The sequence below is a fragment of the Neltuma alba genome, unplaced genomic scaffold, assembly GCF_004799145.2.
Source record: "Neltuma alba isolate B1F8T4 unplaced genomic scaffold, ASM479914v2 tig00006341_pilon, whole genome shotgun sequence".
NCBI lineage: Eukaryota > Viridiplantae > Streptophyta > Magnoliopsida > Fabales > Fabaceae > Neltuma > Neltuma alba.
The window spans coordinates 27,690-40,613 of record NW_021634436.1 but is presented as its reverse complement, the minus strand read 5'-3'; the positions used below and the strand labels follow the sequence as shown (position 1 = coordinate 40,613).

General features: G+C 37.1%; 3 protein-coding genes across 3 annotated transcripts; 1 reads left to right on the top strand and 2 right to left on the bottom strand.

Annotated features, from left to right (window-relative positions):
• Window positions 1–82: 82 nt before the first annotated feature.
• Window positions 83–12,174, bottom strand: LOC114750181 (60S ribosomal protein L23). The gene is made up of 5 exons (XM_028938731.1): window positions 12,164–12,174; window positions 1,740–1,786; window positions 1,368–1,652; window positions 452–493; window positions 83–352 (listed from the first exon to the last, which is right to left on the bottom strand). The coding sequence occupies exons 2-5, from the start codon at window positions 1,750–1,752 to the stop codon at window positions 270–272; spliced, it is 423 nt and encodes a 140-aa protein (XP_028794564.1). The 5' UTR covers window positions 1,753–1,786; window positions 12,164–12,174; the 3' UTR covers window positions 83–269.
• Window positions 4,697–6,348, bottom strand: LOC114750180 (60S ribosomal protein L23). The gene is made up of 4 exons (XM_028938730.1): window positions 6,276–6,348; window positions 5,904–6,188; window positions 4,974–5,015; window positions 4,697–4,875 (listed from the first exon to the last, which is right to left on the bottom strand). Exons 1-4 carry the CDS (start codon window positions 6,286–6,288, stop codon window positions 4,793–4,795), a joined length of 423 nt encoding a protein of 140 aa, XP_028794563.1. The 5' UTR covers window positions 6,289–6,348; the 3' UTR covers window positions 4,697–4,792.
• Window positions 10,543–11,780, top strand: LOC114750170 (plasmodesmata-located protein 3-like). Its single transcript, XM_028938717.1, has 2 exons — window positions 10,543–11,293; window positions 11,454–11,780. Exons 1-2 carry the CDS (start codon window positions 10,543–10,545, stop codon window positions 11,585–11,587), a joined length of 885 nt encoding a protein of 294 aa, XP_028794550.1. The 3' UTR covers window positions 11,588–11,780.
• Window positions 12,175–12,924: the final 750 nt, after the last annotated feature.

The following is a 12,924-nucleotide window of genomic DNA, read 5'->3' as shown; positions in this document are numbered from 1 at the left end:
TTATGAACAGTGAGGTCAATGAAGCTATCGAGGTGAATCTCGCATGTTAGTCAGGTCTCTACTTCTATTTCGGCTCATTATATTGAACATATAGTAAAATCTGGCATTTTGTGGTTCCCACTTTTCAACGGAGAAAAGAAAAAAAAACATTTAAAAAAAATCCTTAAAATGATTCACATAAATGTCAGAAATACAAACTCAGGCATCTGGAGTACTATTCAAGGTAAACAAAACTCTGATAATTTCAGTTCAGATCCTACAAATCCCTCTCAAACAATTGCGTTGGCTGCACTTGCAATCCTGGGCCACAAATCTGCGCATTCCTTACCAATAGGACCGGTGATAGCAGAACCTACATTTACAAAGGTGAAATCAAAATTAATAACCGAGAGGTGCAAGACATAATTAAGGATCTTGTCGAAAATATCAACAATCTAGCAAAACATATTACCTTTCATTTCTCCCTTGGGATTTACAATGACACCAGCGTTATCTGCGGAAAGTAAAACATAACAATTGTTCACTAAAAACGAACTTGAATAAATATAACACATGAACGTAAATGAGATTCTTATTACCAAAGAATAACTTTGATAAAAACAATCATATAATATAGTTAATGGAAAATCACCCGAAGTGTTTAGAATTAGAAAAGGAAAAAGATTCTTATCCTCTAAGCAAACGTTGGCCAAAAACTAAACTAAACGTTCAGTGTGTAGGAACAACTGAACAAGCGCAAATACTAGGTAACGCATCGTCAATCGTCAACTAAATGAAGGGATTCACTGCAACTCATATTCCTTGGCAATCACAGCATGCCATCAATTAATCTGTTCCAAAGATAATCTGGAGGGTTACCCATTTATTGGGGGAAATCAATGATCAGAGTTCAAGAGAGCTCATACTCATGCATCAGGATAGCTAAATGGCCTGGCCTTAGAGAACTTGGAAGCTAAATTATATCAAATTAAAAAATAAAAGAATTAAACCTACCATGATGTAATGACTAGCAGGTGCAAGCTACCTTCGTAAAACATAACCTCGAGACAGGGTTTAGAAATTCTGAAAATCAATGATCTAGAAGTACAGTACGCAATCTGAACTTATCAAATAAAACATGTGATTATTCATTCACTAACATGTGATAGTTCGTATACATTCATCAACAGGAAAAACGGAGCAAAAGTAACCGAACGTTCCACAAAAACCACACAGGCAAAATCGCAATCAAATATACAAAGACAAAAGTAAAAGATGAAGAATGAAGAAACGAAGGTGATGAGAAGCGAAATTCGATCGACCATAACCATACAGAATATAACAAACAGATACGCCATTGTATTTAGTAATGAAGAGTGGGGAATAACCTTCAAAGTACATGTAAACACCATCCTTTCTGCGCCACGGCTTGCGCTGGCGTACGATCACGGCGGGCAAGACCTTTTTCCGGAGATCGGGCTTCCCTTTCTTCACGGTCGCCATGACCATGTCCCCGACGCAAGCAGACGGCAAACGGTTAAGGCGACCCTTGATCCCCTTCACCGAAATGATGTACAGATTCTTAGCTCCAGTGTTATCGGCGCAGTTCACTGTCGCCGCCACCGGTAGACCCAGTGACATCCGGAACTTGTTTCCAGCCGAACCACCGCGACCTGATCAAATTTACCTAACAATTAGAAGAATAAGAAACAAGCAGTCCATGTATCTCAGGCGAGTTGACCCGTCACAGGACACCGTACCTCTCTTCGACATCGTTGATCACCGGTCCCCTTCCTCCCGCTCTCCGCTCGGTGAAGAGAAAGTACGAGGGAAATGGCGGCTCTTTTGCCCCTTGTATACTAGGGTTTAAGCGTAAATTAAATGGGCCCGTTGGCAAGGTAAACTAAATGAGCCAGTAAATCACTTACAGTCTGGCCCATTCTGGGCTTAACACAAGTGTAATGGGCTCGTGTTGGGCTTTTACTTGTAAGCCCAGTTTATTTTCAACAAAGCACATGCTGACCCAGTTCTTAATTTTTATAAACTAGTTTTTAAATATGGCCATTTTTTAATCGAATTGCAAATCTGGAATGTACTTCAGCTCAATTAGTTTTAATTCTATTGTTTATTTACTATCATGTGACTCCGTATAGTCCACCAATATCACTTAATTATTAGGTAGTATGATAGGTGTCGGATTTGCTAGTAAAAGCAAGGCAACATTACATGGGTAGAGTGTTGAGCTGAAGTTATTTTTTATTTTAAATTTGTAAAAATTTAAAATTCAAATTTGTGAATAATATATATGCCATTCATATTAGGGCCCACCCCCCAGGGTCTTGCATTTTGAATTTTTATCTTTCCTCGCGTAATATTGTGTGTGGCAGTGGTACCCTAACCACTCGAGTTTTTTTACTGATGTTTTTTTTTTTGATAAAATTTTTTACTGATGTTTTTTCCCCTCACACATTCATTATAAATTTTATAACAAGTAAATCACAAGTTCTAATGGTAAAAAAAATGATCCCATGTGAATGAAGAAAAAGTTGAGAATAAACAAAAACCATGAGAAAAAATATATATAGGAGTTCTAAAATTTTCCCTTGTTTAGAACTTTAGACCAAAAAAAAATAAAAGTAAGAAAAAAAAGAGAGGACTAAGAAGCGAGACCTGCCATATTTATCCCCGATTTTTCATCAAAATATAAGGAAATGCAAATTAGAACCTTTAAAAACAGCTCTTGATCGTAATTCACAAAAGAGTTTTGTTATCACTTTCACAGTTTTATGGACATTTTTTGTCCGTATTTTCTCTTCCCCATTCATTACTTATCTCTTTTGTTTTCTCTAATTAGGAGGGCGACTAACATCTACTGTCTTCTTTCCTCTTTGGGAGCTTATACCCGGCGGAATTGCATAGCAAGGGGAGGACAAGAGGTCCCAAAATATTCCTAGAAACGCCCCTAAAATAGCCAGCACTAAAGCCTAAGCAACCCCAAATGATTTCATTCCAAGAACGAACACCCAAACAATCGACCATCTCTGAAAGCCGTACATGGGCTAGTGTGACATATTCCTAAAATCCCCAAATGACCTGATTATTGAAAACTCGGGATGTTTTAAAAAAAAACCTAGTATAGCAAACTCGATCCAATCTGAAGAAAGTTGATCCAGTCCAACCTAAAAAGAAGCAACCCAAACAAAAGACGGACGGGACTAAACTAGGTTGGTTATCGAGTCGAGTCAGACTAAAGTCTTGTTTGGATAGCAGGCCAAGTCATGATTTAGAAAAAAAAAAAAAACCCAAACAGGTATAAATTATCTGAAACCATGGTTTGGGTCAAAATCATGGTTTCAGAAGAAGTGAATCCATTCTGCGTCTGGTTCAAATTGGAGAATATGATTGTGCCTATTAGAGTAAATCTCAATGATCATATGATTTTAACACCCCTTAATTAATTTTTTTAAACATATTTAATCTTATATCTTATAAATAAATATACACATATTAATTATTTATTAATTACATTATCTTATGTATTATTAATTATGTTGGTAAAAAATATATTATTAACAATTTTATTCCTTCAAATTAAAATATATCATACAATCTGTGTTTTATGTAATTATCATATTAACTTATGCTTTTTTTAATGATTTATACATATAAAAAGTGCTTCTAATAACAACTATCCAAACACTCTCACTTCTCAGAATCACTTTTTCACAAAATTTATTCTTCACAAAATCTATTTTTTCCAGAAGCTATTCTCCAAACCATTGTTTGGTTTCATCCAAACACCTCCTAAATTTCAAGCAAGCCCTTCGGATCAAATGGTCTGATCTAACCGGATGCGTATATTTTTTTTTAAATAAAAAAATTTCAACTCCTTAACCCTTGTCTCTTCCTCATCTGATCTAACTTCTCCGTCTCCATCAGACCATCACGTTCTAACCCACCTTGCCCACAAAACCTCGACTCAGCTCCAGATTTACTGGATTTGCTAAATTCAAAAGGAAAGATTAAGAGTGAAGTCAGAAACTTACCAAATCTGTCAGCTTCCTTTTACTTCTTCTATTATTCTGCTTCTCAAATTGATTTTGTTTGCCGGCCTCATCTTAAAAGCCAAGTCTCATTTTAAGAAAAAAAAAAGAGAGAGGAGATGCTTAGGTGGGAAAAAGACTTTTTGATTTCAATATGTCCATTGACCACGAGGCACGCCCTTATTACCTTCTTTATAATCTCGAATCTTGCCTTGGCTCATTGTCACCAGGAGAAAGAAGAGAGGACGCTAACCCCTAATTGCAAAAGAGGAAGGGCAGGTTTAGGTCAAAGTTATTATTGGAGCTGAGCTATTGTGATTTTTTATTTTTAGAAAAACAATCTTGGCCAGCCATTTTTCAAATTAAGACCAACCCTACCTCATCTCGTCGGAATAAGGATCAGATATCTTCGAGTCAAACTAAGGGTCGATTTTTCTATCCTGGTATTATTTCAGACTGGTCGGGTTGGAGTATAACCCAGTCCTTGCACAAATGAAAACAAACTGTGGATGTTTGCGTGAACCAATCATCAAGGTCTGCCAACTTCTAATTTCGGCTCAATGATAACCACTGGTAATTTGCGATTCCTCCGTTTTGTTTCAACTAGGAAAGGCAAAAACAATTAACAAAACAAAATTCTCATAATCATTTATCATTAATGTCGAAAATACAAACTCTCAAGCACTTACTATTCGAGATAAACAAAAACAAATAAAGATAACTTCAGATCCTACAGACAAACAGCAACGTCAACAACTAAAAGTGCCCCCTCAAACAATAGCATTGGCTGCACTCGCAATCCTAGGCCACAAATCTGCGCACTCCTTACCAATTGGACCCGTGATAGCAGAACCTACATTCACAAAGGTGAAATCCAAATTAATAACAGAAGGGTGGATGACATAAACAAGGATCTTATTGATAATATAAACAGTCAGCACAAGATATTACCTTTCATTTCTCCCTTGGGATTCACAATGACACCAGCATTATCTGCAGAATGTAAAACATGTCAAACATCGAGAACGTTTCATGTGAGTAGTCAAAATGCTCACGTCAGAGGGGCCATTAAGAGTCTGAATGCCAAACAGATACTAACCATAAAATATCAGCACATATTATCATATGTTCATTCAGTCATCATTCACTTGATTATAAGAATGCAATGATATAACAGACGAAATGACTAATGAGATTCTGTTGCAACAGCAGAACTTTAATAAAAACAGTCATACAATTAATGGAAAATCAGCCGGTCATTGTCCAAGTTATATAAGTATTTAGACTTGGAACAAGAAGGGATTAACATCCTGTAAAAGAATCCTAGCCAAAAGATAGAGTAATCATTCAATGACAGGGAGTAACAGCTGTCAACAGTCAACAAGATGGAGGTACGGGCCAGGGAAGCTAATCAGAGTACACGATATAACAAGACATGGGTTTGACTCATACTCATGCATCAAGGGAAGCTAAATATCTGGCCTTACAGTACTTAAAAGCTAAATTACATCAAAAGTGAAAAAAATAAAATAAAACAGAAGCTACCATGATACGATGATTAGCCGGTGTAAGCCAGCGTCATAAAACATAACGTCCAAGCAGGGTTTAGAAATTCCAGAAATCAATAATCTAGAAGTGCAGTCCCCAATCTGAAGTTATGAAGTAAAATATGCGATAATTCATATGCATTGATTAACAGGAAAAAGCAGCTAAACTGACCAAATGTTCGACAAGAACACAACAGCTCAATCGTAATTCAATAAACAAAGACTAAAATAAATGATAAATAATGAAGAAATAAAGAGAGTAAAGAAGAATATTCAACCAAACGAAACAAACAGATACGTAATTGCATTTCATGATCAAGAGTGAGGGAATAACCTTCAAAGTACATGTAAACACCATCCTTTCTGCGCCACGGCTTGCGCTGGCGTACGATCACGGCGGGCAAGACCTTCTTCCGGAGATCGGGCTTCCCTTTCTTCACGGTCGCCATGACCATGTCCCCGACGCAAGCAGACGGCAAACGGTTAAGGCGACCCTTGATCCCCTTCACCGAAATGATGTACAGATTCTTAGCCCCAGTATTATCGGCGCAGTTCACTGTCGCCGCCACCGGTAGACCCAGTGACATCCGGAACTTGTTTCCGGCCGAACCACCGCGACCTGATCAAATTAACCCAACAATTAGTAGAAAAAGAAACAAGCAATCCATGAATTCGAGGCAAGCCAGCTCGTCACAAACTGCCATACCTCTCTTCGACATCTTCGATCACTGGTCTCTTCCCGCTTTCCTCACTGCCAAGAGAATCGCGGCTCTTTTGTTGTTCATATACTAGGGTTTAAGGGCAAGTTAATGGGCCCGTGAATCATTAACACTCTGATCCGCGTTGGGCCCATGTACACTGTAATGGGCTCATTGGGTTTCTCCGTGTAAGCCCATTTTGTTCTCAATGTAGTTTTTCATTCTGACCCAGTTTTTTCTTATTATCCCTTTATCAGTTAGCGTTCTGTTCTCCCAACGTTTATCCACTAGTCACCTGACGAAAGGAGGAGAACGGAGCATTCGAACGGAAAACCATGGTAAATAGAGGAATATTGTAGTATTAACACGACAATATTTCTATATTTACTATTAGTTCCAGTTCTAATTATAAGACATTAATTAAGACCGAATGGAATACTGTTTTATAATTGTCGTATCTTAATCATATTAATGTCAAATGTTAAATTTACAAAAGTTGTACAGTTTGAATGTGCGAGACCTCATCTAAATGTTTGTTACTAAATGTTTGTTATTATTAACTTATAAGAGTTTATTTGATTTTTATTTTTGTTATAAATACAAAACTCTAATCTATTTTGTTTATCGTATTTATTCATTTTTCTTAAGGTAGTTTTTATAATAATAATAGTTATAGCCCACTTAATTAAAAAAATATTTTAGAAAAAATAACATATGCTTATTACAAATAACTAACTTAATTAGTTTTCTTAATCTACTCAAATTAGTTTACTAATTCTTATATTAAGGATCAGATATAGTATTATTATTACTGCCTCCGGTCCTAATTATAAGAGCTAGTTGACTAATTTGAGGAAATCAAGGAAAAAATTTAAGTTAATTATTTGTAATAAATATATATTGTCTTTTCTAAACTATCATCACTAATCAAGTTTATTGGCTAGAATTGCTATTATTAGAGGGACTACCTTGAGAAAAATACATAAATATGAGAGACAAAGTGGATTGGGGTCTTATAATTAGGACCAAAATAAAAGTCAAACGAGGTGCTACCTCTGGTCCTTAATATAAGACATTATTTGACTTTTATTTTGGTCCTAAATATAAGATCTCATTCCACTTTGTCTCTTATATTTATACATTTTTTTCTAAAGTAGCCCTTTTAACAATGATAGCTCTAATCAATACACCTGATTAGCAAGGATATTTTAGGAAAGACAACACCTGTTTAGAACAAATAACTAACTCAACTTACTTCATTAATCTATTCAAATTAGTCAACTGGCTCTTATAATTAGGATCAGAGGTAGTATTATACTACCTCCGGTCCTAATTATAAGACCCAATTGACTTATATGAGGAGATTAAGGAAGTAAGTTAAGTTAGTTATTTGTAATAAATAAGTGTTGTCATTCTTAAAATATCCTTGCTAATTAAGTATATTGGCTAGAACTATCATTATTAGAAGGATTATCTTAGAAAAAAATGCATAAATATAAGAGACAAAATGGGTTGGGGTCTTATAATTAGGACCAAACAAAAAGTCAAACGGGGTCTTATAATAAGGACCGGAGGTGGTATTAAGTACCAGAGGTAGTATTAGTTTATAAATTGCCGGTAAAGGGAAATTTTATCTCTAAATTGAGCTAAACTCGGATAGTGTATAATGTAATAATGTATATTCCCTTTGTTTTTCATAATTAGTGTACAGTCCCTTTCTATTAGTCGGCGCCGCTCAAGGTCAAGCTTGCAATTTGAACTTCTACTTGTCTTTCCACTTGGCGAGTTGGTGTGCTGTGCTGTGCTGTGCGGCACCCTGAAATTACTCGACTCCTGCGGTGTTTTCTTTTTCCTCCCCTCTTTAAACGATATTAGGGCTTCTTTTTTTTAGTAAAATATTTTAAATTAGAAACGGCTTATAAGGCTTGTGTTGAATTGTCTGTTGTCAGCCACGTTGGAAATTCAGTTAGTGCAACTTTTTTTAAAGGCTTTTTTCCAAGGAAAAAGGGGCGAGGAACAGAAAGCAGACACTGGTTAGCATAATAATAGTAAGGGTGTGTTTGGATTAGCGGTGGAGAAGTAATTTTTTTTTCAATCTGACTTTTCCAAAAGTCAAATTGAGTAAAAGTCAGATAGGGTAATGTGATTTATGTTTGGATTAGGTTTTAAAAAAAAGTCAGTTTGAGAAGCTGAAACTTGTTTGGATGATAAATGTAAAAGTAAGTTTGAATGTAAAATGATTTAAAAGGGTATGAATTCTATTAAATAGCACATATCTAATTCTATTAAATAGCACATTTCTAAAAATAAAAATTAGGTTAATTTTTTTAAAAAAATAGATAAAGTTACAGGTTAATTTTTGAGTCAAAAATTTTACGGGAGTTATTTTATGGGCCAAAAAAATTAATGGAGAAAGAAAATCCATATAAAACATTAAGAATTTATTTTTAATTCATTTTACAATTTCAAAAAATAGATAAAGGGATGAGTAGAAAGCAAGATAAGAATAAAAGGGCAGGCTGGTCATTTTGCCACCTCACCGGACGCCGCACGTGCCACTTCCATTCTTTCAAGCATTAGATCACTCTTCCTTTCATTTCTCACCTGCAACGAGAGAGCACTAAGAATCAGAGGATTTGACGTCGGAGGAGTGATCGAAAGAGGATAATGTTGCATGCAGTTGTGATTTCCGACCAAGGTGAGTCCCTCAAGTCTTCCTCCATGCATCTTTGTTTTCTTCGCTGGGTGCTATTTGGGTTAGGATTGAACCGAAGAAAATCTGATACTTTTAGAGTCAGAGAGTGGGGAAAGGTAAGGAGGACGACATGAATGAGCTTCATGGGACGATGGATTGCTGGTTGTGGGGACTGTTTTTACGGCTTGCATGATTTTGCTGCGATGTGAGAAGTCTAAACGGTTGATTTCCCTGTTTCTCGTGTAGTTGAAGCACGTGCGGCGGGAGACGGCGACGACAACAGACGGCGACGCTGGAAGAACTGAACGAACAGAGGAAAGAACTGATGAGACGTTGGAAGAATTGAACGACCGACCACACAAGAACCCGAACTGTTGAGACAGCGGGAGACGGCGGGCGCACGACGGGGATATGGCAGCAGACGTCGGGAGGAGTTTTTAGCTTCAGAGCGTCTTGTGCCTTCTGAGTGCGTGCGTGCATCTTTTTTTTTGTCTTTGAGCTGAAGTGAAGTGAGAGAAAAAACATGCAGAGGGTCAGTTAGGTAAAAAAATTAATACACTCCAACGGTTTCTCAACCTCAGCTGCGCATCCGAAAAAAAAGCTCCTTGTATGAGCTTCTCTCAGAAGCCCATTTAAGCCTCACAAGTCAGATAAGATAATCGCAGATCCAAACACCCAAAATCACAGCCACCCCAAAAGTCAGATTGGGACGCACGTTTGGGGCCCAAACGGACCCTAAAACAACAAGCAAGTTAAGTTGTAGCTACATGTTGAAAGTTTGACGGCTTTTTTCCACGCGGCGTTGCGAGCTAGCCTCCGCTCTTACACTCCCTCTTGGTGGTGGGTACTGTTTATCAAATCAAAGTATAACAAAAAAAAATGAGAATACCCTCTGAGGAGGAAACGGAAAAGGAGGGGGGGAGACGCGCGCACACAAAAATATATATTGATTCATTTATTTTAATACCAGAACAAAAGTCCATTATATTTGGAACCAGTTTCAGTACTCATCTCTTTGATGAGTACTATAAGCTCATCAAATCTGAACAGTCTATATCTCATTTGAATGGTCCGGATTTAAAATCTTTAATTAATTATTTTTAAATAGAAAAAACTATTTTTTGAAAGAATGATAGTTAAGAGATCATTACTGTTTTAGATTTTATACATATTAAAATAATTATTTTGAATAAATAAAAATTAAAAAAATCAAATCTAAACTACCCAAATAAGATATGGACAGTTCAAATCTGATTAGCTTATGGTGCTCATTAAATGGATGAGCACCGAAACTGATTCCGTTATATTTTCATTTAGCATATGTTGACATTCATTATTGCCTTACGCATTAAATTAAAAACTCTGGAAAAATGAATTATTGTGCGGCCTAGAAGTATATAAAGCAACCACTTGCACATCCGAATTGGGGAAGGTAAAGCACTATCAAAAGGCCCAAAAAAACTCCAGTGACGCCCCCCAAAATGGCCAGTAACAGAGCCTGAGAAGCTCCCAAACAATCGAGCCTCTCCCAAAACCCATGGACTAACACAACTTTTTCGTTTTCCCCCTCAAATTCCCAAATGGGTATGATCAGAATATGTTGTCCTCTCCCCTCTCCTCTTCTCAGCAGTGTTTTCCTGCTCCTCCTTCTTTATCTCACTTCGGCTGCGGATAACACAAACTTGGTGTACAAGGGATGTGCAGAACAAAAACTTCAAGACCCATCGGGGATTTACTCGCAGAACCTCCAAGCTCTCATGACTTCCCTGGTAGGCCAATCTGGGCAAAAGCCTTTCTCCTCTACAACATCCGGTGATAACCAGAACGCAATCATGGGTCTGTACCAATGCAGAGGAGATCTCACAAACTCCGATTGCTACAACTGTGTCAGCAAGATTCCAGACTTGCTCGACAAGCTATGTGGGAAAGTGGCAGCAGCTAGGATCCAGCTTGTTGGGTGTAGTATGAGGTACGAGATTGTTGGCTTCAAACAAATCCCTGAGACTCAATTGCTTTACAAGGTTTGTGGAAAGAAGGCGAAGGGAGATGGGTTAGAGCAGAGGAGGGAAGCAGCGTTTGGTATGGTGGAAAGTGGAGTGAAAAGTGGTTCGAACCTGTTTTACACAGGAAGCTACCAGTCCTTGTATGTATTGGGGCAGTGTGAGGGCGATTTAGCTAGTTCCGATTGTGGAGATTGTGTGAAAAGTGCAGAGGATCAAGCCAGAGTTCAGTGTGGCAACTCCATTTCTGCCCAAATTTATCTGCACAGATGCTTTATCAGTTACAGCTTTTACCCCAATGGAGTCCCAAGCAGATCATCTTATTCGTCTGGTAAATCAAAATATGAATATTAACTGTTATTATACTGACGCATATGTTAACTCGCATTTGTCTCAATAATTTAAATACTGGGAAAATGAGGAGAGTTTGAATCTATTGGGTTGATATTACTCCCAATTGCGGGTGATGCTTATATTCTTGTGTTTGATAGGATCAGGGACGGGACAACAACACACACAGAAGACAGTGGCTCTCGCAGTGGGAGGTTTTGCAGCTGTGGGCTTCTTAATTGCCTGTTTGTTATTTGTCAAGTCAGTGTTCAAGAAAAGAAGCACCAAGTACTGACGCTGAGTTTCACTGTGCATATTCTACTTCTCAACATATCATATGAGTATACTTTAGAGCCTTTTTGTGTAATTCTAGATCAAAACACAAAATCTTACAGTTTCCAATTGGCAGATCTTCTTCGAGCCACTTGTAAAAAGAAAGTGAACTGTCATGTTTTGTAAGTTGGATTTGACAGATTATAGTGTATTAAGGTGCGGGTGATGAATAATGAAGATCATTGAATAGTTCAGGAAAACGTACGCCTTTTTGTGTTGGCGCCTTCTCTCTGGAAGGTGGTGAGATCTTATTTTCTTGGTTATTAAGTAATGAGAAGTGCGCTTTAAATTAAAGAGAGGGGTGGGGGGGATGGGCCAGTACGCCTTTCGCTTTATTTTTGGTTGTCATGAAATCACACCTAAAGTAAGAACAAAGGAGGAAAAATGAACATCGCTATCAGCATTATTAAAGACGTGATATGCTGAAAGTGTGCTGTTCATACTCCTTGGTCTTCATGGTTCGTGAAGTGTCCTTTAAAATACAAAATCTCTCTTATCATCCTGCCAGCAAGAAAAAGACAGTGATGAACGACCCAACTCGTACGTTCTAAAATATTGTGCGATGAGTTCACGTTCTAATCATGGGCCGAGAAAGAGCTCCACCAGCATTCACTTCGCCAATCGAATGACTTTGTCATAATTTTAATAATATACTTCTCCGACCCTTAATATAAGATCTATTTAACTAATTTGATTAGATTAAAAAAGTTAGATAAGTAAGTTAATTATAATAAATGTGACATTTTTTCTAAAATATTATAATCATTTTCCTTAATATCCTCCCTTCCTCTTCTATTTAATTATGGTTGATGGAGTATCCATAAGAGTAATTTTAAAAAATTAATAAATATGAGAAATATATCTTATATTTAGGATCCAAATCAATTTAACTATCAAATCTTATATTAAGGATGGGAAGAGTATGTATTTATAAATCACAAACATCACAAAGGGCTAATTTTTCATCACGTATGAACTAAAGTTTGAGCAAATCAACTTGAGAGTATTTCGATTAGAATTGTCTCAAAAATATCAGTAACTAAAAAAAAATTTATAAATCACGAACGCCACTACAGCTTAATTAAATTTGATTTGATGTTACATGAGAAGTGAGCATTGTGTCGGGCGAACCTCGAAGTAACTATGCCCCGGCAGCCCAACGCGTCTTGCACTAAAACTGGAAAGCTGACATATAAGTACTGCGCTGAGAAACGCGTCAAAAGTTGACTCGTGATTTATAGCGTTGTTGTTTTTTTTTTTTGGTAAGCAAAAGAAAACAGTCAGACGCGCTAGGCAGTA

What these genes read in the sequence shown, in the direction of transcription:
- LOC114750180 (XM_028938730.1), bottom strand. An exon ending in TGTTTACATGTACTTTGAAG is followed by an intron (nt 5,016 to 5,903) that starts GTTATTCCCTCA and finishes TACATTCTGCAG; the next exon opens with ATAATGCTGGTGTCATTGTG. An exon ending in TCCCAAGGGAGAAATGAAAG is followed by an intron (nt 4,876 to 4,973) that starts GTAATATCTTGT and finishes TTGTGAATGTAG; the next exon opens with GTTCTGCTATCACGGGTCCA.
- LOC114750181 (XM_028938731.1), bottom strand. An exon ending in TGTTTACATGTACTTTGAAG is followed by an intron (nt 494 to 1,367) that starts GTTATTCCCCAC and finishes TACTTTCCGCAG; the next exon opens with ATAACGCTGGTGTCATTGTA. An exon ending in TCCCAAGGGAGAAATGAAAG is followed by an intron (nt 353 to 451) that starts GTAATATGTTTT and finishes TTGTAAATGTAG; the next exon opens with GTTCTGCTATCACCGGTCCT.
- LOC114750170 (XM_028938717.1), top strand. Translation starts at nt 10,543, where the DNA reads ATGGGTATGATCAGAATATGTTGTCCTCTCCCCTCTCCTCTTCTCAGC. An exon ending in CAGATCATCTTATTCGTCTG is followed by an intron (nt 11,294 to 11,453) that starts GTAAATCAAAAT and finishes TGTGTTTGATAG; the next exon opens with GATCAGGGACGGGACAACAA.